We start from the raw sequence: 27,450 nt of genomic DNA, 5'->3' as shown, positions 1-27,450 counted from the left end.
TTACCTATCAGGCACTGTCTCCATTCTTCCCTAGCAAACTAAGTTTTATGCCTATGACCTTCCAACTTCCTTCTGCCTACACCCAGAGTGCCTTTAGTACCCTAGCCTTTTTGGAACACACTTCAGACCCTGCTTTCTATACTTCCCTCTTATCAAAACTTCTTATACAAGCTCCCGTTTCTGCAGGAATTGTGCTTGGCTTGCTGGCACATTGTTAATACACCTGTTAAAGTAATTCATGCTCAGGTATTAGAGTCTGTTAATGTCACACTGTTACCCCTGCTGGTATTTGCATTTCATTTAGGACTAAAACAATGGTGAAAATCATATGAAGTGACTATGAGTTTTTTGTATTGTTTTGTTTTTTTATCTCTCAGCTCATTCTTGTAGGTGACTATCAACTTTATCTACAAGATAGAACAACTCTACATCTTATTTCTCTTCCCAAACATATGGTACTAAATGTAAATTTCCCTAAACAGAATCACAGAAATTCGGAATAAAAGGGACGTTAGAGATTATCTAGACTGGAGGGTTTTAACTTTTTAAAGCAGCAAAATCCTTTTCTCAACTGAAATGTTATGTGGAAACTTAACATATAAATTAATAAAAGCACAGCTGATGTTCTTAAACCCTGGACTCCAAGCCATGCAGGTCACCCTTTGTTGTCTGGGGCCATCCCATGAGGGCACCTGCTTGGAACCCTGAGGGCTCCCCAGAGTGCTGTTTTAAAACCACTAATTTAGACCAAAGCTTTCATTTTTCCAGCTGAGGAAATAGGCCCAGAGGGTTTGTGTTTTATCCAGCTTTACAGGGTAAATTACTTGGAATAAGACCAGTCCTCACATGTGCCATACTTAGGAAAACACTATTAGACAAAGGTGAAAGTTATTATTTCTGATGCAGATAACTTTTGCATTTCTTTTCATCATCGAACATTTGTTTGGTATACCTACCACATGTACGTTTTTTTCTATGGCTGTAATTGATACAAAGAAGCATGAGACATAGCCCATTGACTTAAGGAACCAAGTAGTCTAATTGAGAAGATAAAACATGCAGTTGAAAAGCTAAATACAGAATTTAAAATACAACTTCAAGACTTGAGATGTAACAAAGCAGTGTGGAATTAACTGAAAATAAATGATAATAAGCATCGTTGGAGCTCCAAGGAGGATGTAGCTACTCTAGTTGGGCTAAAGAATGTTTCAAAGAAGTGGTATGATTGAGCTAGGTAGGACTGGGATAAATAAGTAGGTGAAAGGCAATGTAAAATTTTGAATAAGAGTAGAACTCTGAATTCCAACTCCTTCACTTACTTCTCTGTAGTCCTGGGCAAGTTCTTAACCCCTGAGCCTGTTGCTTCATCTACAAAATAGAGATGTATATTAATTAAGGAAACATTAATTGGTGTAACAGATAAACCTCAAAATTTCATTTGTTTATTAGCACAGAAGTTTATTTCTATCTTACATCAGTGTCCATGTCAGATAGCTTTCCATGGGGTCACCCAGGGACCCAGGTCCCTTGTTTTGGCTTCTACTTCCTCTAGGTCCTTGAAGTTTTCTAGATTAGTAAGCAGTGGGGAAAGAAAGAGTGAATTCCACTGGCGAGGTTTTTAGGGCAAGACATGAAAGTGGTATACAACACTCCATTGGCCAAAACTTAATCATAAAGCTATATTCAAACACAGAGGATGCAGTTAAGTTGTGTCAACAATTTGGAAAGGAAACACTTAGAAGTCTCTGCTACCTTGCTGAGTTGTTGGGAAGATTGGATGAAGTAATGTATGTGAAGAGCTTAGTACAGTATATGGCATATTGAACTTTATATAATGTTTTGCTGAGCACAGAGAATTAACTACACTTCTATTAACATGTGTTTTAACCTCCTTTTTGGGGAGGTCTCAATTTGTTTTTGACTCTTGGTCAAAATAATGATAACAACTAATGTTAAAAATAATTCTTTTTAGTAAATTCTTTGCTTTTTTCCCTTTAGCACGGTGTTATTGCTACAGAAGATGAGGAATATTTTATTGAACCTTTAAAGAATACCACAGAGGATTCCAAGCATTTTAGTTATGAAAACGGCCATCCTCATGTTATTTATAAAAAGTCTACCCTTCAACAACGGCATCTGTATGATCACTCTCATTGTGGGGTTTCAGGTGAGTGAGTGTGTGGCCATAAGAAAGTGTATTACACTGTACTGGTGCTTTGTCTTTCTTCTGGCAAATATACTATGGTTAATAGAAGTATATAGAAATTTGAATGATTAAAATTATAGAGTCCAGAGTCCTCTTAAAGGATATCACCTACCAATTGTCTCAAGACAATTTTGGAAGATCTTTGAGAAGTCTTTAAAATATAGGTCTGTGGAAAATTTGAGAGGAAAAAACCTCTTATCTAGGTATCAGTTACAGCTTCACGAGCAGGTGTTCATAGTCATCTGGAAACCCTGGTGGTGTAGTGGTTAAGTGCTACTCCTGCTAACCAAAAGGTCAGCAGTTCAATTCCACCAGGTGCTCCATGGAAACTCTATGCCTGCAGTTCTACTCTGTCTTATAGGTCTCTTTGAGTCGGAACTGACTCGGTGGCAATGGGTAATCATGAAGGGCTTGTAAACTATGTTAAGGAATTTATCTTAAAGGCACTGGAACCCACTGAAAGGTTTTAAACAGGAAGGATGACATGATCAGATTTTTTTTTTTTTAGAAAAATTACTCTGGCATTAGAGTGTAGAGACTGAATTAGAGAAGAGCAAGCCCAGAAGTAGGAAGAACAGTTAGGCGGCTGTCTAGTCTACAGATGAGGAAACTTTGAGGGATACAGGATATAGTAGCACATAGTGGAAAGAACATGGGCAATGGTGTAGCTTTGGACAAATTATCCAGTCTCTCTTAGTGATCCTCTCAGTGCCCACCACACATCAGTTTCTCAAACTGCAGCTATCATTATTATTAGGATGGCTGTTTCCCATATTCGAAGGGCTATTATATAAAAAAGAAATTAGATGTGTTTTACATGAAATCAGGGGCAAAATGTTTCAGAGATAAGGAGAAAAGGAATGCATCAGAGAAGTGAAAATGATCAAAAGAATAGAAATTAAATCCTGTATTTACACATTTAAGCTGTCCAGCAAGGGGAAGAGAAGACTAGGGTTGACTTGAATATATGTGTAGTTTTATGATGAGGTTGATCACAGAGGACTGAATGGGAGAAATTGCAATTATATTAATTCAAAAAAAAATTTTGGTGGTGCATAACAATATTACCACAAACTTAATGACTTAAGCAGCACACTTTTATTATCTCACAGTTTCTGTGGGTCACGAGTCCATGCACAGCTCTGCTTAGGGCTCAGGAGGCTGAAATCAAGGTATTGGCCAGGGCTGAGTTCTCATCTAGAAGCTTGACTGAAGAAGATTCCACTTTCCTACTCCTTTTGTTGTTGCAGCACTGTTACTTGCTGTTGTATGTCTGAGAGTTTTAGTTTTTGGCTGATCGTCTGCCTGTAGTTTCTTGCCATGTACTTCATGGCTGCTTGCTTCCTCCAACACAGCAAGGGAGAGACTCTAGCAAGACAGGAGCTGTAGTATTATGCAATGTGCACATACACCTGTAATCGCTTACATCTTTCATCTTTGCAGTGTTCTATTATAAGCAAGTCACAGGTCCTAACCACACCCACAGGGAGGGGATCATACAAAGGCATAAGCATCAGATGGCTGGGGTCATGAGAGCCACCTTAATAGTCTCTCTGCCAGTTGGAATAAGGAGACAGTTTCTGGCTATCTTGGGGATGTGCTATTGAAATAAAAAGTGGTATGTTTCTGCATCTATTGACCTGTAAGAATAAAGACACTTCATTTAATTTACATAAGTTTCAATAATATTTAACAGATACTTCTTGTGGTCATTTGCATCTCTTGTTTCTTAAAATTTATAACACCCAAATGCAATCTTTAAAAGGGAGAGGCTACAGAAGTTAGAAAAATAGAAAATAGTGCCACTCTCTGACAAGTATATCATATATATTAATCTAATTTTTCCTTACTAAATTTCTCAGTAAGTGGAGATGAGAGAGATTTCCTGTCCGATATAAATGTAATGAAAGTGAGGTATAAAGAGTGCTTCTACCTATAAGATGTATCTAAGTAGGGCAGGTATTTACAAATGTTATAGTACTAAAAGGTTTCCTCTGTACTAAAGGATCAACTGTCTAAACAATAAAGGATAAGCTACAATCCACACTTGGATTGAAAGCAAGTTGTGCTAGAATCACGATCTTTCTCATTCTAGTGCCACTTCTAGGCTTTGAAAAAGGAATACTTTGGGTACTTTTGTCAGTACAAATAGTTGTAAACTGCAAAACTAAATGAAAAAATAATTCAAAGTCTTTTATAATCATGATTTCTAGGGCAACAGAATTGGCTATCATTAAGATCTTTTAATAAGAGCGTCTTAACTTTAAAATAAAGGCTCAAAAGCATCTTAGGAATAGATTTTTGAACCATCAATGTTCTCCATCAGTACTGTCTTGTTTTTAAAGTTAATGATTTGGTTGCTTTTTAAACAACTTTAAATTATTTTTTTAGCATATTCTAATTTTAGAAGTATTACGATACAATTGCTCACTGTAATATGGAGTATTATTTGAAAATTTATTAGTCTCTTAGATTTATTTTGTTTGTTTCCTTGAGTAGTTGAACATTACTGTTTAATACGATTTCAGATAGTATGATTATTTTGAAAATTTTAAAAAGAGCTTAATATTTTCACTACTGCATTATCCCTTCCCCTTCCTTTACTTTGAAAAATCTTAGTATGTTAAAAGACAATGAGAAGCACATCTACATGAAAGATCTATAAATAAATAAGCATAATTAGTGAACACATCTGAATTGCTTGTTTTTATTGTAGATCTCACAAGAAATGGCAGACCTTGGTGGCTGAATAATACGTCTACTTTTACTTCTTCACTACCAATTAATGACACATATATCCACCACAGACAGAAGAGATCAGTAAGCATTGAGCGGTTTGTGGAGACATTGGTTGTGGCAGACAAAATGATGGTGGGCTATCATGGCCGGAAAGACATTGAACATTACATTTTGAGTGTAATGAATATTGTAAGTTTGATCCCTCTATGTAATATTGTACTTAATAATTTGTTGTGGTTATTTATTAATGTCATGGATTTTTATTGCGGAAGATGGTCGATCCTCATTTTTCCCAGATTCTGTATTTACAAATTTACCTTTTTGCAAAAATTTATTTGTAACCCTAAAATCAATACTGGGAGTCTTTTTGGGGTCATTTACAGACCTGCATATGTGCAGAACTGTGAAATACTTGAGTTGCTCAATGGGTGCATTCTCTGGTGAGACTCACTAAGGCTGGTTTGGTATTTGCTAACTCAGTGTTCATAGTGACTCTTTAGAACATAACTGCCCAGAATAACAAGAATCAACTTTGTATAATGATTTTAAGAATTTGCTAGTCTAAAATAAGAAATAACTGATCTATTAATGTTTCAGTTCTATAGAAAATAAATTTAAAGGCGACCTTACTGTCCATTTTCAGATTAGAGTTTTTGAGTGGGTTGGGTTAATTCTTGTTTAAGGAGTTTTTATTATCTTGAAACATCAGCTCACCTCCTAAATTACTATACTGTAGTTTACTTCTAGGAGAAAATATTTCTTGAGGCTGACTTGTCTAACAAAACTTTATACCAAGATGTTTTGAGGGTAGGTTTCTAACTGATATGCACGCTGGTTAAATTTACTAAAAAAAAAAAATATTACTACTCTTTAAAAAAAAAATCAAACTTTCATTTTATGATTTTTGTCTGACTTTGTGTCTTTTCTTATTTTCTGGAGGTCAGGTTGCCAAACTTTACCGTGATTCCAGCCTAGGAAACGTTGTGAATATTATAGTGGTCCGCTTAATTGTCCTCACAGAAGATCAGGTAAGAATGAGTTCATTTCTTAATCTAATATTCTTAACATATAGGTTGTAGAATTATGTATTATAAAAGAATATATTTTATTATTGATCCTTCTAGGAAGTTTTAATCAAGACTGATTTTCAACTCTATGCATTCAATATTTTAAGCAAGATATAAATAGTTTATAAAAATATACTATGTAAAAGCTATGTATATTAGCTATTTATGTATTTCAGTATAAGGACAAACATTTGCATTGCAAACTATAATACTGGTTTTGGTTGGTTTCGTATGCCGATAATCTCACATATAGCTTCATTATTACAGCTGGAACTGGAAAGAATGTCTGTTCAATAATACACTAAATGAACTCTAGGTCAGATTTTACAGAGATAAAAATTGGCAAGAGATTATTCCTAGAAACTACTGCTTCTAATTATAGTCCCATTTTAGTCTTCAAAAGTTTTAACAACTGACCTTAGTAATTTGTTTGGAACATTTCTGGTATGCATGTTGTATTGCAGCCAAACTTGGAGATAAACCACCATGCAGACAAGTCCCTCGATAGCTTCTGTAAATGGCAGAAATCCATTCTCTCCCACCAAAATGATGGAAACACCATTCCAGAAAATGGGATTGCCCACCACGATAATGCAGTTCTTATTACTAGGTATGGTTTGTTGCAAGTATTTTTCCTTTGTTTGTTGTGTTTGTTCTATATTGTAACTATATTTGGCTGTCTCTAAAGCCTCATTCAGGTAATGAGTGTAGAAAAAGCAGAATGATAATTTATTATTCACCACTGAGAAAGAATGTGTTACACCATTACTGTGTTTACCAAATAAGAAAAAAGAGATTAAGACTTAGAAATTTAATAAATATCTTTACATCTATTGATAAGGTCTATTTATGAGATTTAATTGGAAGCATGTATGCAATTTGTTAATTGAACAAAATACTAAAAACATAATTAAAAGTATGGGAAAAATATATTTAAAAAATACAAATAAGAGTTATTACTCCTGGCTGTAAAATATATTAACTATTTTTTACTCCTAAGTTACGTTAAATCTTATTAAAAAGGAGGAAGGGATTAGCAGTTACACAATTCACTTAAATAGGTGTTTGTTTAATTAAAAAAATGTTTTAACTATGATGTATAAATAGAAAGAAACAAATATGCTATATGTTAGACAAAAGGAACCCTGGTGGCACAGTGGCTAAAGCACTCAACTGCTAACTAAAAGGTCGGCTGTTGGAACCCACCGGAGAAAGGTTTACAACCTTGGAATCTCTATGGGGCAGTTCTACTCTGTCCTATAGGGTCGCTCTCAGTTGGAATCGACTTGAGAGTAGCAGATTTGGTTTGATTTGGTTTATATGTTGGACAGCTTATCTCTCAAGCAAAATTATGATTACTCAATTATAATGCAATGAATTTATATATTGCTTTCCAGTTTTACAAAACTGTATTCAGATCTGTTTTCTTCCTAACTTCCCAACAACTCTGTGAAGTAGATATTTTTATTATTTTCACATGTTAGAAATGAGGAAACTGGTTCAAAATAGTTAAGTAACTTGCTCACGATCATTCAGCTAACAAGTCAAAGAACAAGGCTCAAACCCAGCTGATCCTGTACTCTTTGGTTATACTATGCTGTTTTAGTATTTTTCTTCTCTAATTGTGGTTAGTTAGAAAGATTATGCTTAAATCATTTTTAGATAAGTATGCCTTTTGACCTTTTATCACCATTTTAAAATAGAAGCAAAATAAAACAACAAATAAACAATAAGGAAAATAGAAGCATTTTTCTCTCTTGGCTAAATGAAATAATACCTTTTGTTTTCTTGTTTTTTTTTTTTTTAATTTGTAAGGCCGTATTTAACATATACTTCACAGTTCTACTCTGTCCTATAGGGTCGCTATGAGTTGGGATCGATTGACTCGACGGCACTGGGTTTTTTTTTTTTTTTTGTCACTGTGGTGGGCTCGTTGATGCTGCACTAATCTCTGTGGAGAAAGTGTAAAGTATAGTCCGTTCTCATTATTTGTTGATTCTATATTGGCAAATTCATCTATTTCCTAAAATTAGTTTGTAACCCCAAAATCAATACTTGTGGCACTTTCATGATTATTTGTGAACATATGTAGAGTGTCAAAAAATGAGTCACCTGACATGCAAGTTCTTAGTTGAAGTTGAACAAGGCAACAAACACTCTGCCTTCTTTTTCGGCTCTCATATTGTAAATGAGTGTCCTTTTTGCTCTCTATTTAGTGCAGCACGTTTTTGTGTTTTTTGTTTTGTTCAGCATAGTGCTGAAGTGCTACCTAGCATTCCTAAGCACAATAAGGCTGTGATGTGCCTTAGGAAGAAAATTCGTGAGTTAGTTAGATAAGCTTTGTTCAGGCATGAGTTTTAGTCCTGTTGACCATGAGTTCAGCGTTAATGAATCAACTATGTTTCTCTTAATATATATACACACATATATATATATTTTAATTTTTTTATTGAGTTTTAGATGAAGGTTTACAGAGCAAACTAGTTTTTCATTAAATGATTAATACACATATTGTTTTGTGACATTGGTTGCCAACACCAGGATATATCAACATTTTCCCCTCCTTGACCTAGGGTTCCCCATTATCAGCTTTCCTGTCCCCTCTTGTCTTCTTGTCCTTGCCACTTGGTTGGTGTGCCCATTTAGTCTTGTTTTGTTTTATGGGCCTGCCTAATCTTTGGCTGAAGGGTGAACTTCAGAAGTGACTTCATTACTGAGCTGTAAGGGTGTCCAGGGGCCATATTCTCAGGGTTTCTCCAGTCTCTGCCAAACCAGTAAGTCTGTTTTTTTCTCCCTGCTCCCCCTTCCCCCTCATCAGTTAGAATTTTGTTCTACGTTTTTCTCCAGCTCTGTTTGGGACCCTCTATTGTTATCCCTGTCAGAGCAGTAAGTGGTGGTAGCTGGGTACCATCTAGTTGTTCTGGTCAACAATATGTATTAAACAATGTGTCTTTAAACAGAAACACACATAAATCAAGGTTGTGTATTGTTTTTTGACGAAAATGTCATGACCAGAGGCTTGCAGGAAACTAATTCTGTATTTCCCCTAGGAGCAATGGTTCAGTGTTTGCTAATTTAGTGCCTTGGGCTACTTTATAGAGCATAACTACTGTGAATAACGAGAACTGACTGGATATGGGATTTGAATCTTGAGACCAAGTAAGAAAATGTGAATTGAGCTTTTAGAAAAATTTACTTGTTAATTGAATTTCAGAGTTAAACTTTCTGGGCTTATTTTATTTCTTTTTTTTTTTTACAGTTACACTTTCTTTAGTTGGCTTTATCTACCTGGTATCATAAACCAGAAATTTTTGTTTATGACATGCTTGTTGAATAAAATCAATATTGTGTAGCTCTATAGTCATATATGTTGACATGTCAGTCTGATGAATGCTGCATTTCCTTAGAGTCTTGTGGTCTGGAATGATCCACAAATATACTTTAAGAATTTTTAAAAATACTAGAAATTGTACAAATGTAGAAATCTTTGTATAACAATATATGTGCATGTGGTTGGTGTCGAGATTTCCAGAGGAAAATGTCTATTGTATATGATTAACAATATGGCAACAAATATTTACACTGGTTTCTGTATTTATATTTGTAAAACCCTACCTCTCCTCAAAAACTCAACACACAGTGGGCTCCTGATACTTCACATTTTTTTTTTTATTGATTCTGCATTTTATTTTTGTCTTTTCATCAAGTAAGAGAAGTTATACCAAGAGTGCACATTTATAAGTATTCCCATAGTGAAATACGTTACAACTGGGCAGTTAGTTAGCCACCATTTCTTTCCACTGTCTACAGCATTCAGCCATCTGATTTGTTACTTTGAATTAGTCCAGGTATTTTTCTGATCTTCTGCAGAGCTCTTCTTTGCCTTTCTGTAAGCTACTCTGCATGTCTCCTTCTAACATTTTATGTGAATTAAACATAAAATTTTAGTTTTAAACATGTCTCCTAATGGCCAGACTAGTATTAGAAATGATCTCAAGATTTCATAGGGCAGTAGTTCAAAGAGTTCATATCTCATATTATTTTGGATTTGTTATTTAATGAAAGTTAGAAAATACCTCTTGGGTGCATTTGGTACATTTTATATGATTGCTTGATGGTAACTCAATGAATTTATGTATTGGTTTCCAGTTTTACAAAACTGTATTCAGATTCATGTTCTTCCTAATTTCCCAACAACAATTCTGTGAAGTAGATATCATTGTTATTATTTTTGCCATGTTAGAAATGAGGAAAGTGGTTCAGAATAGTTAAGTAACTTGCCCAAGATCATTCAGCTAGTAAGTGAAAGAGCGGGGCTCAAACCCAGCTGATTCTGTGCTCTTTGATTATATTATGCTGTAATGGTATTTTTCTTTTCTAATTATGATGTGTTAGAAACATGCTGAAATAATTTTCTGATAAGTGTGCCTTATGACCTCTTATCAGTAATTTAAAATACAAACAAAATAAAATAACAATAAGCATGCAGAATAGAATACTTTTTTTTTGAATTGTCATTAAAGTCTCAAAGTAACTTTTAGCCTATTTAAAAATTTGCAATTGATCTTTGAATTATTAGGACCAAAGAGTGGTCCTAATGAAATGGTTATCATCTTTAATATTTAAACCCATTGTCATCAAGTCATTTCCTTCTCATATAGGATAGTGTAGAACTGCACCATAGGGTTTCCAAGGAGCTGGTGGATTTGAACTGCCAACCTTTTGGTTAGCTCTTAACCACTGTGCCACCAAGGCTCCTAAATATTTAGATACAGTTTTTTTAGGGTTACCAGCTCTTGACTATTCCATATATATGTTTGATTTGTGAAATTGAACATACATTTAAACCATATTGCTACTTTTAATAAACATAATTATGAGAATTTCACCAAAAACCAAAACCAAACCTGCTGTCATTGAGTCGATTCCGACTCATAATGACTACAGCTGATTTTATATTAATGTTGAAAATGCTTCATATAAACGTTCAGGGTTATGACCCCACCATTTAGAGGTAAGATCATGGTTTATGTTCACTTGAAATGTCAGCTCACTAGGCAGAATGTGTAAGTTTATCAAGAATTCTAGAGGAAAACTGATGGGTATGTTTATCTCCAAAAGGCCAAATTTTGTCCTACGGATTTAAATGTTTTAATCAGAAATCATTTGGAATTGTATCATTTAGGTAATAATGTTACTTTTAAAAAAAGCATAAAAATTTGAAATGTTATCTTCCCATAGTGAATGAAGAGACTCTTTAAAAAATTATTTATATATATACATATATAGTTTTATTTATGTATATATTTATTTTATATGTACATATGTGTGTGTGTATTATAAAATAATGAACATTAGTTATCCACCACCAAGTTTTATCAAATCTTACATTGTACTATACCAAAAGACCAGCTTCATGCCACTTTCTAAAATGTTATATAATCACTTCTCCGTGGCATACGAACTACCAGACATCTTACCTCTGAAGGACAAAGTTAGTGCTATAATGTATAAATTTGTAGAAATATGTCAATATGAAATAAATATTAATGGTGAAATGACAAATCTTTTATTCTTTTAATCTGTTTTTAGTCAAGATATCAGTAATAGTAACTTAAATTGATTCCTTCCATAGACTAGATCTAGTGGAATTATTTAACAATTACTGATGTTCGTTTATGGAGACCCTTGGTGGTACAATGGTTAAGAGCTAGGCTGCTAACTGAAAGGTTGGCAATCAAGTCCGTCTAGAGGCACCTTGGGAGAAAGGCCTGGTGATCTACTTCTGAAAGATCAGCCATGGAAAAGCCTATCGATCACAATCCTACATAGGGTCACCACGAGTTGGAATTGACTAAATCGGATTGATGTTTAGTAACTTTTTTAAACTAGTCGAATATGATACTATATAACTACTCAGGGGAAAAAATAATTAATATTTGGACTGTACCTGAAACTTGAAAAACAGAATTTAAGAAGGTAGAATAGGACTGTAAGTATACACTTAAAAAAATTCCCTTGCTATAAAACTTTCAGGTAATCTTTATTAAGCTTTGTATTGACAAAATGCAAATTAATACCTATTTAGGACTAAAACCCTGCAATTTAACATATTATTTAAGTTATTTTTATTTCTACATGAAATCAGGAAATATCTACTGCAAATTTAAAGTCAAACCAATTTCTGAATTTCCCCGTGGCAAAATATTCAAGAAATCCATTTATAGTCAGAAATTCAGTAAGAATTTAGTGACATTGGGTATACTTGCATCAGTGTTTAACAATTAGCATGAACAGATTAATGCATACATTTCTTGGCATTCTCTCCTATAAAGTATTGGAATTATGTTTTCCAGCTTTAAGATATTAATATATAACAATTTGCATATTTAGAATAGGAAATATAGCCTAAGTTCTTTTTTTTTGTAACAGCTTTATTGAGATACAATGCACACACCATACCATGTGTAATTCACCCATTTAACTTGTATAATTCAGTGATTATTAGTATATTCATGGCTGTGTAACCATCAACACAGTTTTTGAATATTTTCATCACTCCCAAAGGAAACTGAGTATCTTGTAGCAGTCATCCGTCCTCTCCCCAACTCCCTTCAGCCCTAGGCAACCACTAATCTGCTTTCTGTTTCTATAGATTTGCATATTCTAAACATCCCATAGAAATGGAATCATGCAGTATATGGTCTTTCATGACTGGCTTCTTTCACTGAACATAATATTTTCAAGGTTTATCCATATTGTAGTATGTATCAGTACATTTCTTTTTATTGGCCTAAGTTCTTGAAAATTCAGAATTTTGAAGACTGCCTCTGTTAATTAAATAGGCTATTCTGCAATAATTGTGGTCCTTTTAAAACTTTTCATTAGTAAAACCACAGGACATATAAATATTTCTCAAAATACAGATGCAAAAATTGCACACCAAATCAAATAATTTAAAGTCTTTAATTAAAATGGTTATATTTATCCTCTTAAGGGGTCATGGCTGTTTGCTTTGATGCTGCTGAATTATAAAAGTATTAGAATTTCCAAAGCCAACTAATATTTTCAGGTGGGAGTTTAAAAACTACTATAAAAAATGTTTTTTTGCTAAAATATCCCCTATAACATATGGATTTAAACAATTTTCACTATTTTTTAAAAGAATATCAGGATTATATATTGTATTTACAGTGATTTATTGGAACAGATAGAGGAAAGGGAAATTAAATGTGGTACATTAACAGTTATTCAGTATTCATTTGTAGAGTTCTTCTAATCCTTAAGGAAATGCCATTAAATATTTTATAACCTAGTACTAAGGTTTAAGAATATGCTAGGTTTATAGGCAGCAGAGGAAGCTTGGATTCAGATTGTGGATGAATTTATTTTAGTATTTGGGCATTTTCAAGCATTTATTATTTTCTTACCACTCTGGTCCTACCATTTCTACCCAACCCTACCACCCATACCCCTCCTCTTCCTTCTTTAGTTCCCTTTCCTTTCATCCCTGACGTGTTGGTTTATTACTCAAAACTGTTTATCTAGATTCAGTTTCCATTCCAGTCTAGAACTATGACAAACTGGAGTGACCATATAATTTTTAATGCAAACTGGGACACTTGTAAGAGTGAAAGAGGGTGCCATCAACGATTATGCCTGATAACATGCACAAACTAGGACCAAACAAAACAGAATGCCGGTCATCCCATCCATTACTATGTTTTTTGAACTTCAACTAAAAATGGAATTAGGAAGCTCTTTTTTCCTCAGTGCCTGAAATTGCCCAAATTCTTGTAATTTAATGAATTATCTTTGTACACACTGTGACTAAAACAGTGCTTCATTTGTAGTAAAAAAATAAATTTTTTTTATAGGAATTATTAAATAGTTAAATCAAAGAAGGATGTGTTGGAATAGGCGGTTAGCTTTAAGGAATAGTAAGTCTTGTATTTATATTGATTTTATGGATATATTTGTATATTTATAATCAAGTGCTTATTATGTGCCAGACACTTAAGTGCATTACAAATACTCATTTATATCTCACATTTATACCTAATTTATATCTCACAGTAACTGCATAAGATAGGCAATGTTATTATCTCCATTTTATAGAAAAAGAAACTGAGGCGCAGGGAAGTTATATGATCAGCAAGGTCATAGGGTAATTTATAGGATTTAGCCCAGACAGTCTGGCTCCAGAGTCCTTTTAGAGGAATTATAGGGAAGAAAGATGTGGCAGTCTGCTTCCATAAAGATTGACAGCCTTGGAAACCCTATGGGGCAGTTCTACTCTGTCCTATAGAGTCATTATGAATCGAAATCGACTTGTCTACAGTGGTTTTTTTGGTTCTTATGGTTGGCAGACTTCTAATTTGGCCACCAATGATCTCTGCCTCCTAGAATTCATGATCTTGTATAATGTCCACTTCTTGAATGTGAGCTGGTCCTAGAAAATCGATATTTTAACAGTACTGAGCCTTCCTACCTGTAAACAGGGTATATCTCTTCATTTATTTAGGTCATTATTTCTCCCAATAGTGTTTTGTGGTTTTCATACTTATTCCTAAATATTTCATGTTTTTTTTGTTATTGTTTTTAAAATTTTATTTTTTAATTATTCATCACCAGTATATACTAATACAATTGAATTTTGTATATTGATCTTACATTGTTTAACCTTGCTAAGTTCCTTTCTTAGTTTTAGTAGCAATTGTAGGTTCCATTGAATTTTCTACATAAATGATCTGAGATAATCTATGTAATACTGTCTGAGAATAAAGGCAGTATTACTTCTTTCTTTTGATCATGAATAACTTTTATTTCTTTTTCTTACCTTATTGCACTGGCTTGAAACTCCAATACAATGCTGATGAGAAGTAATGAGAGCAGACATCTCGTCTTTTTCCTTGTCTTAACAAGAAAGCATTTAGGCTTTCTCCATTAAATGTTATGTTAGTTGTAGATTTTCTGTGGATGACTTTTACCAGTTTTTGATAGTCCCCTTCTATACCTAGTTTGCTGAGAGTTTTTATCAGGAGTGGTTGTTAGATTTTCTCAGATGTTTTCTGCATCTTTTGAAATGATCTTTTACAGTTTGTTAATACAGTGAATTACATTGATTGGTTTGCAATGTTAAACTAACCTTGTATTTCTGGGATAAACCCAATTTGGTCATGATATATTATGCTTTTAATATATTATTAGATATGCTCTTCTAAAATTTAATTTATAGTTTTTGCATCTGCATTTATTAGGTATATTGGACTGTATATATATATATTTTTTCTGGTCTGGCTTTGATATTAGGGTAGTGCTGACTTCATAGGAGGAGTTGGAGAGTATTTTCTCCTTTTTAAATTTCTGTAAGAGTTTGTATAGAATTATATTTCTTCCTTAAAAGTTTGTAGAATTCATAAGTGAAGTCATCCGGACCTGGAGTTTGTGTTTTTTTTTTTTTTGTGAGGTTTTTCACTACCAATTCAAATTAGGCTATTTAGGTTTTCTTGTTCAGTGAGCTTTTGTAGTTTGAATATTTAAAGGGATGTATTTATTTCATCTGAATTGTAGAGTTTATTTTTATAGCTGTTCATAATAGCCCCTTATTATCCTCTTAGTATCTGTAGAATCTATAGTGATGTCACATCTCTCTCTTCCTGATATTGGTGATATTTGTCTTCTCTCTCTTTTTCCTGATCATGCTGGCTAGTGGTTTTAATAATCTTCTCAAGTTTATTTTCAGTGATTTTCTCTATTGTTTTTCTGTTCTCTATTTCACTGAGTTCTGCTACAATTATTACTGTTTTCGTTCTTTTGCTTACTTTTGATTTAATTTTCTCTTTTTGTTATTTCTTATGGTGGCAGTTGTGGTTATTGATTTCTAGTATGGGTTTTTAATGTTAGAAAATTTCTCCTTAAATACATCTTTACAGGGATGCCACAAATTTGGGTATGTTGTGTTTTCAGTTTCATTCAGTTAAACATTTCTAATTTCCCTTTTGATTATTTCTTTTTTGGCCCAGGGGCTATTTTAATTGTGTTGTTTAGTTCCAACTCTGGATATTTTCTAGGAATCATTTATTTACTGATTTCTAATTTAATTCCATCACGGTCAGTGAATATACTTTTATGACTTGAATGCTTTTCAATTTACTGAGAATTGTTTTATGGCCCAGAAAATGGTCTTTCTTGGTAAGTGTTCCATGTGCACTTGAAAATAATGTGTATTCTGCTCTTTTTGCATGGATGTTCTATAAACATCAATAGGTTAAGTTGGGTAATTACAGTGTTTAAATCTTCTGTATCTTTAAACGGGTTTGAACGATTTGATTATGATGTGTGTTGGAGTAATTTTCTTTATGCTTGGGTTTTTTTGAGCACCGTAGATCTGATATTTATCAGTTTGTTTGTTGGCTATTTTTTCCTCAAATACATTTTTGTTTTTGCCCCTTTCTCTTCTTTTGGTGATTGCAATTATCCACTTGAAGTTATCCCACAGCTCACTGATGCTCTTTTTATCATTTTAAATTCTCTTTTCACCTGGTGTTTTAGTTTCCATAGTTTCTATTACTATTTCTTCAAGTTCACTAGTCTTTTTTTTTTCTGCAGTGTCTGTCATCAGTTGCATCTAATTTACATTTCATGCAGTGTGATTTTTTTTCACCTCTAGTAGTTTAATTTGGGTATGAACACACACAAACATGCACACACATATACATATATATACATATAAAAATATACATAAAAAACATTATATACATATAATCTTCCATGTCTCCACTTAATCTTTGGAAAATATAAAAACTATTTTAAATACCCTGTCTGCTAATTTAATATGTGTGTCAGTTCAGGGTCAGTTTTGATGACTTTATTTTCTATTATGTATTGTATTCTCCTGCTTCTTTGCATGCCAGATAGTCCTTGATTGGATGCCAGACATTGTGTTATTTTTGCCTTGAGTGCTGTGTATGTTTGTATTCCTACAAGTATTTTTGAGTTTGCTCTGAACTGCAGTTAAGTTCCTTGGATGCAGGTTGATTCTTTTGCATCTTGTTTTAAAGATTTGTTATATGGAGTACGAACAGTGCTCAGTCTAGGGCTAATTATTCTCCACTACTGAAACAAGACCCTTTTGTATATTCTACCTGATACCCCATGAATCTTGAGGTTTTCCAGTTGGTTTGGTGGGGACAGGCCCTGTATCCAGCCCCTGTGTGAGCACTGGGCACTGTTATCTCTAATCCTCTTTGGTGGCTCTTTCCCTGGCATCAGGTACTTTCCTTACACCCTTATGCTGATCAGCACTAAGCTGAATGCTCAAGGGGACAGTATGCAGATCTCCGGTGTTCTCTCCTTGTGTAGCTTTCACTTCTCCTGTACCCTGTTATGTGGACTGTAGCTGACTTGGTCTCCCATATTTTCAGCTCTGTCTCTTCAATTCAGAAAGTCCACCTGGCTTTCTCCACCTTGTGCTGTGTCCTGGGAATTCTCAAGGTAGCAGGCTGGGGTAGTCATAGGGCTCACTTTGTTTGCTTTCCATTTCTCAGGAACCACTGTCGTTTGTTTCCCAATGTCTAGCATCTTTAAAGTTGATGTTTCATATATTATGTTCATTTAAAAAATTGTTTCAGGAAGGAGAGTAAATTAGGCCCCCGTTACTCTACCTTGGCCAGAAGTGGAAGTCCCAAGCAAAAATTTTAAAATTTTGATTTGCTATTTCAGAGTAATTGGAGGAATTATTCCCCTTTGTATTTTCTAAGAACAAGGGTGTTTTCTTACATAGCCACTATTGTCAAAATCAAGAAATTTAGCATTGATACAGTACTATTGTTTAATTAACAGTTAATATACATATTTCATCTATTGTCCTGGTAGTATCTTGTGGAGCTATTTTCCCATCAGTCAGAATTACACATTGCTTTTAGTGTCTTGTCTTGTTCAAGACTCTCCTTTAATATGGACTAGTTTCTCAGCCTTTCTTTTTCTTGGCCTTGGCATTTTAAAGGGTCCATGACAGTTTTTTATAGAATGCATCTAACTTTTTTTTTTTTTTTCCTGCTTTTTCCTCAGGATTAGATTCATGTTATGCATACATTGCAAGATTGCCACTGAAGTAACATGTCTTTTTAAGTGCATCGTATCAGGAGGCATATGATATTGGTTTGTTGGTGATATTAACTTGTTTATTGTTTATAAAAAAAAAAAGTTTTTTTTTTTTTAGGTAATGTTAAATTTGATCCCTTGGTTAAACTGATATCTGTCATATTGCTTACTTGTACTTTTCTTTTTTTAATTAGTAAGTAACTTTTAGTGAGCTATTTGACATCATGTAAATATCCCGTTCTTTATAAAAGCTTTACTCTCAGTTTTGGCATCCATTGACGATATTCTAATTTCATCATTCCATCTATGTTTATTATTTGGCATTCCACATAAGAAAGAGTTCTATTTTTCTTATTTATTTATCTGAATACAGATTCATGGATTTTTCTAAATAAAGGTTTGAGAATTTTCTTTTTATGGCTTTTTACTTTGGGGTTTCCACCCTTACTTTTCAGCAACTCTCTCATCGCTCTGTGGAATTGTGTTCTGTGAATCCTCATGCCAGTAAGACTGCACCTTTCTGTTTTGGATTTTACCACCCTGCCATTAATTAATAGCCTCACATTTATAAATTACTGACCAAGTAACCACATGAGTTGCAAAATTTCATGCATTACAGGTTCTTCTCTTAGACCTAACCTGTTAAAACAACAGTAAACACTAAGAAATAGTAAAGGCATAATGTTTTGTTGCAGTCATATTAGTTCTATATAAATCTATTAAAATGAAAATATTGTTAATTAGAAAGTTTAATTATTTCTTGTGTCTTGTCTCTTCTACCATTATAATATTTTCATAATTGGTTTGGTTTATTTTCAGATAACTCAAACTTATGTTTGAGTTAGCAGCAAGAAATAATGAATTTTTTTTCCTTAATTATACATTTCCTAGGAGATTTGGGGGGGCGGTTTAATTCTTAATGTTAATATTTAATATAAAGCTCTTTTGGTAATTAAAAGTCATCAGATAGACTCTGTGGGAGTTAAAACAGTTCATATGAACCAATATGTGAGTAAAATTATGATTCTGAAAGAATGTCCATTGCATGGCAAATGTCAACCAGAAGGTGATTTGCAGCTAATTGAGAAGAATTTTAAGTAAGTGAAATGTTTTCTGCTTACTGTAAGAAGCCTTGATAACTGTATTTGTAAAAAGGCCTTATTTTAATAACAAGTGTATCTTTGAGTTTCTTATTAAAGCATTTTTTTAAACTATAAAAGAAAGGATTAAAAGTTTTAAGATCAATTGTTAGTAAAAATTGAGTTTACTAAAATAAAAATAAACTTACAGTACACTTAAAGTAAAAGTAAGTGATAAAGGAATACTGAAATATATTAAACAAAAAGAAAATAAGATTTTCTGTGTGTAATAATAATAATATATTGGCCTTCATTCTTAAAATGTTTATTGGGTTCCTAGTATTCATCTTAGGTGCTGGGATCCTGAGTGAACTAGACAAAGTGCCTGCTTTCATGGGTTTGTATTCTAACATATGGAAGCAGACAATAAACAAGTAAACAAATAAACCAGATAAGTTTATAGTTAAAAGTGCTTTTAAAGTTAGAGAAAATTCCTAGTCTTATTTTGTACTTTCTTGGTATAGAGGAGGAAACAAGTGAAGATTCGTTTGTTCTTTAGTTTTACTTAGTAGAAGCAATATCTGGGGAGTGGCTTACTGATACATTACCTCTCCACCACTCATCTTCAATCTGTGCTGTCTACCCTCTGAACTAGCCCAAACAAGCAAGCATAAAATGTACAAAAAGTCAAAGAGGTAAATGAAGCCGCTAACTGCCCCTAACCTTTCTTGTACAGAAATTCCAGCATTGCCGCCTGGGTTGATATTGTCTTCTTGGTGGCTTGTTTCTATCATACTGCTATGACTCTAGGTCTAATAAATGGTAATAAAACCTTTTCAAATGTATGTTTATGGTCTGTAGTAATTTCTTAGGGCTACCATAACAACGTACCACAAAGTGGGTGGCTTTAAACAACAGAATTCTATTGTCTCACCATTTTGGAGGCTAATTGTTTGAATTCAGGTTGTTGGCAGGGCCATGTTCTCCCCAAAGACTCTGGGGAAGATTATTTCTTGTCTCTCTCAGTTTCTGTTAGCCTCAGATGTGTCTTGGTGTTATAGATGCACCTTCACATGTCTATCTTTCCTCTATCTCTCTCTGTCTCTTTTCTTCCATAAGAATACCACTATGGCATTCAACTATGTAAATCAATAAATTATGGATAACATTACAAAAAATAGGAATTCCAGAGCACAAATTGTGCTCATGTGGAATCTGTACATAGATCAAGTCGTTCAAACAGAAAAAGGGGATATTGCATGGTTCAAAACTGCAAAAGGTGTGTAGCAGGGTTGTGTCCTTTCACCTTATTTATTCAATACATATGCTGAACAAACAATCTGAGAAGTCAGAGTGTATGAAGAAGAATGCAGCATCAGGATTGGAAGAAGGCTCATTAACAACCTGCGATATACAGATGATACAACCTTGCTTGTCAAAAATGAAGACAACTTAAAGCCCTTACTGATGAAGGTAAAAGATCATAGCCTTCCTCTCAAAATCCTCTCAACTGGTCCAAAAAGCAACATCATAAGAAATGGAGAAGAAATTGAAGTTGTCAGTTATTTCTTCTTCTTGGATCAACAATCAATGCCCATGGAAGCAGCAGTCAAGAAATCAAAGAACATATTGCATTGGGCAAATCTGTCGCAAAAGACCGATTTAATGTTAGACAAGTTGCAGGGTCCAGAGCATGAAAGGTTTTGTATATCATGCTTATTAAACACCGTAGTATAGATATAAACATTTTCTCCACTCACGGGTATTTTAAGTTGGTTTCTTTTACTTGCTTTTTAGCTGTTAGAAATAATGGAATTCTCTTTGCACACCAGTATAAGTATGTCCATGTTGTGCAATGCTAATCAGGAAAGTATGGACATAAAAAAATCTTCAAGAAATAATGTGAAGTAAAACAAGCAAACAAAAGTTACAGAAGAGTACGTAAAGAATTTATTTCTTTTATGTTAAAAAACCTGAACAAAACTAATAAAAAAAAGAAATTTAGCTTTTATTTTCTTTACATAATGAATGACACTGGAGAAGTTTAAATGGAAGAGTTACAGGATCAGATTCAAAAGTCCCTGGCAGGGGTGTGGAGGATAATGTGTGTGTGTGTGTGTGTGTGTGATTGAGTGCTAATATATGCAAAGCAGTGAAAAATGAATGGAAAAAATTCAATGCCTCTTTTCTCCCTTTTCAGAAAGGCTTTTTAGAACCATTTTAATTAGCATTTCTCTTTCCCTTTTTGTTTATCCCAGAGAACTCAATGCCAGGCAAAAATTGAGTTCTAATGTTAGGAGATGAGGAGCTTTTGATGAATGGAGTAGAAGGGTAAAGGAGAAAGAGAAAAAGGAGATTTGGGGAATAAAGAAGAGGGAAACTCCATTTAGAGACTTATTTATTAGAAATTTTTCCTCTTTTTTGGTTAAATTTTTGTACTGGGTTATTTTGGGACAATATCTACTAAATTGATATATCCTTCCTACCCCGACCTCATAAAATTTATTAAAAACTAATATATTTACAAATGACATTCTTTCTCATTTCATGAATTCTCAGCACCTCATTCTTAGACCAATGTTAAAGAAATGTTGATAGAAATAATTCTAAAAAGTCTTTCTAGACTAAGAAAAGCAATGTTGGAATTTTTCTACTGCTCTCACAATCTCTTCTAGTGATTTAATTTACTTTCATGGTTTTCAACACCATTTATACAATAATGACTCTCAGATATAAATCTCCAGCCCTGACTTCTCCTCTCAATTACATATTTGTATACCTAATTGCCTAGTTGACATTTTCATGTATCTCAACCTTAACACATCTAAAACCAAATTCCTAACCTTTTTCCCAAACCTATGCTTTCTACAGCCTTTCTCATTCCAGTTTTTCCCTACATGGCAATTGCAATATTTTTGCCTTTTATGCAAAATGTTAAAGTGATTTAAATCAGAAAACTAATATTATAAAAATATTATTAATAACTTGATAATGGGTAATTAATGTATATTAGCTTCAGCTGCCACAGAAATTTCGATCATGTCCTCTGTTTCTTTGCTTTACACTGATATTTTGTGTTTGCTAATCTCCCATCAGGAGAAAGATGTGGCAGTCTACTTCCATAAAGATTGTTAGGTGCCGTGGAGTCAGTTCTGACTCATAGAGACCCAAAGTACAACAGAACAAAACATGGCCTGGTCCTGTGCCATCCTCACAGTCATTATGTTTGAGCATATTGTTGCAGCCACTGTGTCAATCCATTTCGTTGAGGGTCTTTCTCTTTTTCACTGACCGTCTACTTTACAAGCATGAGGTCCTTCTCCAGGGACGGACTGTTCCTTTCTGAAAACACGTCAAAGTATGTGAGATGAGGTCTCTCCATCCTTGCTTCTAAGGAGCATTCTGTCTGTATTTCTTCCAAGACAGATTTGTTCATTCTGTTTGATAGTCTTCCTTTGGAATGGGCACAAATGTGGGTATCTTCCAGTCAGTTGGCCAGGTATCTGTCTTCCAAATTTCTTGGCGTCAACGTGTGAGCACTTCCAATGTTACATCCGTTTATTGAAACATCTCAGTTGGAATTCCATCAATTCCTTGAGATTTTGTGTCTTGCCAGTGTCTTCAGTACAGCTTGGACTTCTTCCTTCATTACCATCAGTTATTGATTATATGCTTCCTCCTGAAATGGGTGAACAGCTACCAATTATTTTTGGCACAGTGACTGTGTATTCCTTCCATCTTCTTTTGATGCTTCCTGTGTCATTCAATATTTTGCTCATAGAATGCTTCAAGATTGCAACTCAAAACTTGAATTTCTTCCTCAGTTCTTTCAGCTTGAGAAATATCCTTTTGGTTTTCTAACTCCAGGTCTTTACACATTGCATTATAATACTTTGTCTCCTTGAGCTTCCATTTGAAATCTTCTGTTCTCTTTAGCTACTCTACATTCAAGAGCAAGTTTCAGCGTCTCTTCTGATATTCATTTTGGTCTTTTCTTTCTTTTTAATGACCTTTTGCTTTTTTCATGTATGATGTCCTTGATGTCATGCCACTAGTCATCTGGTCTTCAGACATTATTGTTCAATGTGTCAAGCCTATTCTTGAGATGGTCTCCAAATTCAGGTGGGATGTACTCAAGGTCATATTTTGGTTCTTGTGGACTTGTTTTAATTTTCTTTAGCTTCAGCTTCAACTTGCATATGAGCAATTGATGGTCTGTTCTGCAACTGGCCCTGGTCTTGTTCTGACTGATATTACCTTCTCCATTGTCTCTTTCCAAAGATATATTGGATTTGATTCCTGTATATTCCGTCTAGTGAGCTCCACATGTATAGTTGCTGTTTATGTTATTGACAAAAGGTATTTCCAATAACAGTTTGTTGGTCTTGCAAAATTCTATCATGCGATCTCCAGTGTCATTTCTGTCACCAAGGCCTTATTTTCCAATTACTGATACTTCTTTGTTTTCAGCTTTTGCATTCCAAATCACCAGTAATTATAAATGCATCTTGATTGCATGTTTGAATAATTTCAGACTACAGAAATTGGTAAAAATCTTTGGCATTAGTGGTTGATGCGTAAATTTGAATAATAGTCGTATTAACTGGTCTTTCTTTTAGGTCTATGTATATTATCCTATCATTGACAGCATTGTACTTCAAGATAGATCTTGAAATGTTCTTTTTGACAATGACTGTGACATTGTTCTTCAATTTGTTGTTTTTGGTATAGCAAACCATAGGATTGTCCAATTCAAAATGACTAGTATCAGTCCATTTCAGCTCACTGATGTCTAGAATATGTATCTTCAAGCATTCCATTTCACTTTTGACAACTTTCAGTTCCCCCAGATTCTTATTTTGTACATTGCACATTTCCGTTATTAATGGATTCTTGCAGCTATTTCTCATTTTGAGTCATGCCACATCAATAGTCACCTGATGAAGTTTGGCTGATCGAATTTTTAAACCAGATGTAGAATTGATTCAACAGCTGGATACGTACAGTGATTGATTCACCTTTCTAACTTGACAGAAAGTTATGTTATAGGAAATAATAAAAATAGAAAATATATATCTATAATGTTGCTCTTCAGTACTGTTACATATATATCACCTTTCGAAGCGGTGTTTTTATGTAGTATGATTTATCTTAAGTATACTAATCTCACAATAGTTTTTAAGGTTACTTATAAACCTATGGTTTTCAAGATGCAGGCAGGAGGTAAAATTCTTGGCAACTTTGCAGTGAAAGTAACCTATCTCTGAGAATTGCTAATGATGATAAGATTTTATTTTGGGGTCCAAATACCCAAGTTTTCCCATGCACAATTAGTCATTACACATTAGACTAAAATCTTGGTGAAGACAAAGATGGTGTTTTATTTACTCACAAGATTATGGCACATAGGTAGCATTCAATAGCTGTTAAATAAATGTATGAATCAATATAGGAAATATGAATTACAAACACATGGATGCAGGCATATATGAAAGAAATAAACACCATGCTTACCTTGGATGACCACAGCAGGATAGTTTTGTTTTTTGGATAAATGACTAGGAATATCTTTGAATGTGTTTCTTTGCAAAGTGTAATTTTAGAGTCATTTCAGTTGGTTGAATGGCTGTATTTAAATGGTGGCTGACTAATAATTACAATTTCTGTTAGTTCCACTAGAGAGAAGATAATAGAACTTCTAGATCTCCAGGCGAATGGGGGTTTGGAAGAATGACGGTTAAAATTTATGTAAAATATAAAGTTTCTGTTACAAAAATTAGTGATGGCTAATGAATAATTATGAGTAAGTGTCCCTAGAATCTCTGCAAGGTATTTCTGGAAGCTGCATTTTTTTGTAAGCACACTTAACTTTGTGAGGTCATTTTTCTTTTATCCTTGAGTTATCCCGTGAGATAAAACTTCTTGTAGCTCCCCTTTTACCACTAGATAACATTCATATTATTGAAGTGGCCACTGAGGATATATTCTGAGACTAGTAAAATAACATTTATGAGGCAGCTCCATTGATTTTGGACTTGCTATATAACTTATTGTAAACAATGGTATCTGAGAAGTGGTATATTCCACCTACAAGCAGAAGTTAGTGGGATTACATGGTTTCACTTGGCCTCTAAATGGCATATGAGTGGAATGCCCCCATATGGCATATGCATTGTGAATGCATTATGAACATGAATGCACAATTTTAAAAAGTTAATAAGGAAGCAATAGAACAATAAAAAGGGATGTTTTAGTCATCGAGTGCTGCTGTAATGGCAATATGACAGATGGATGGCTTTAACAAACAGAAGTTTATTCTTTTACAGTCTAGGAGGCTACAAGTCCAAATTCACGGAGCCACCTCCAAGGGAAAGCTTTCTCTGTCAGCTCTGGAGGAAGGTCTTTGTCATCAATTTTCCCCTGGTCTAGGAGCTTCTCCTCACAGGAACCTGAGGTCCAAAGGACACGCTCTGCTCCTGGAGCTGTTTTCTTGGTGGTTTGAGGTCCCCCATCTCTCTGCTAGCTTCTCTATATCTCAAAAGAGATTGACTCAAGACACAATCCAATCTTGTAGATTGAGTCCTACCTCATTAACATAACTGTCACTAATCCCATCTCATTAACATAGAGATAGGATTTACAACACTTACAAAAATGACATCAGATGACAAAATGGTAGACAATCATAATACTGGGAATCATGGCCTAGCCAAGTTAATACACATATTTTTGGGGGACACAATTCAATCCATTACAGGGGGTAAATAGTTTTGAGACCTGGTAGGGGTTCTGCTGGCTTCACAAAGAAAAGGGCTAAGTGGACAGGATCCATACATAGTGGGCATCAGACTTAAGGGAGGGACTAAGAAAGGAACAGGACACTTTTAGGGGAGAAGAGAGAGAGGGGGTCCTGGGACAGTTTTACACCCATGAGTTCCTGGTAGCATCACATTACAAGAGCTTAAATTCGTAAGAGGAGTGGTAGGTAGGGCTGACTGAGTTGGATTGGGGTATGGGAGGTGTTATGACAGAAAGGAGACCAGAAAGAATGGAGTTACTTCAGAAGCAAGATTGATAATGCATTTCTAAGACACTTTCACTTATGAAAATGAATTGGTGATTTCTGTCCAATACCTGCTATTAAAGTACAAAATAAAGACTTTCCATATTTGACACCAGATTTTCTTTAATCGCTGTTATCATCAACAATATGTCTTTTGAAAGTTTGCTGATTTTAACATTGATTAAAACATTCTTTGGATACTGGTTTAAGAAAAGAATAAAAATTAAATGAGGTTATCAAAGGTATAAATCTAAAATGTCAAATTATAGGTGTTTAAAGGGAATAGGATAATTGTTTTTAATCTGATTTTATACATATTATGTTATGGTATTAGTTTTAGCAAATAGTGGGGAACCAAAATGGAGTTTTATCTTTAGCCCAGTAAGTCAATTTATTTGATAGTTTTTTTTTTAATTCTATTGAAATTTTCTTCTTATAATTATTCCTCTTTTTTTTTTTTTTACTATCATTAACTTCACTGGCAGTCTTTTGTCCTTTAAATAATGCTCTAACTTTAGCCTAGAATTAAAAAAAAAAACAAACCTTATCATCTGATTCCAGTCTATGTTTCTAACCTTTTCCCCACTACACCTAATACTATATATTGCCTTCAAAGGGCGCTTTTTTTTTTTTTTTTTTTATTGAGGTATAATTCACATAACATAAAAGTCACCTTTGAAAACTGTGTAATTCAGTAGCTTTTTGTATCTACAGTGTTGCACAGCCATCACCATTAACTGTTTCTAGAACATTTTCATCATCCCTTAAAGAAACCCTGTCCCTAGCCCACCCCCTGCTAGTCCCACTTCCCAGCTGCTGCCAATCACTAATCTACTTTCTGGCCTTATGAGTTTGCCTACTCTGGACAATTCATATAAATAGAACCGTAAAATATGTGGCTTTTTGTGTCAGGCTTCTTTCATTTGGCATGTTTTCATGGTTCATTCATGTTGTAGCATGTATCATTACTTATTCCTTTTTCTAAAATTTAGAAGTACTTTAAAATTTGCCATTTCAAAATTTTACATGTACAATTCATTGACATTAATTATATTTATCCTGTTGTGCAACCATCATCACTATCCATTACCAAAATTTTTTATCACACTTAACAGTGCCCTCTAAACAATAACTCCCTCTTCCCCCCTCCCTCCTACTCTTTGGAAACACTAATTATCTTTTTTTTTTTTT

The 27,450-nt window shown here is 34.0% G+C and overlaps 1 protein-coding gene across 3 annotated transcripts in view; it reads left to right on the top strand.

Annotated features, from left to right (window-relative positions):
* Nucleotides 1-27,450, top strand: part of ADAMTS6 (ADAM metallopeptidase with thrombospondin type 1 motif 6) — a 270,739-nt gene that overhangs the window by 9,817 nt on the left and 233,472 nt on the right. For all 3 annotated transcript variants that reach the window (XM_049864257.1, XM_049864238.1, XM_049864248.1), the window contains exons 3-6: nucleotides 1,999-2,167; nucleotides 4,923-5,134; nucleotides 5,890-5,973; nucleotides 6,477-6,622. In XM_049864257.1, coding sequence (XP_049720214.1) covers nucleotides 1,999-2,167; nucleotides 4,923-5,134; nucleotides 5,890-5,973; nucleotides 6,477-6,622 — 611 coding nt within the window. The remainder of the gene's footprint in view (nucleotides 1-1,998; nucleotides 2,168-4,922; nucleotides 5,135-5,889; nucleotides 5,974-6,476; nucleotides 6,623-27,450) is intronic.

This window comes from Elephas maximus, chromosome 2 (assembly GCF_024166365.1).
Source record: "Elephas maximus indicus isolate mEleMax1 chromosome 2, mEleMax1 primary haplotype, whole genome shotgun sequence".
Lineage (NCBI taxonomy): Eukaryota > Metazoa > Chordata > Mammalia > Proboscidea > Elephantidae > Elephas > Elephas maximus.
The sequence above is the reverse complement of the archived record's forward strand: the minus strand, read 5'-3'. Positions and strand labels throughout refer to the sequence as shown.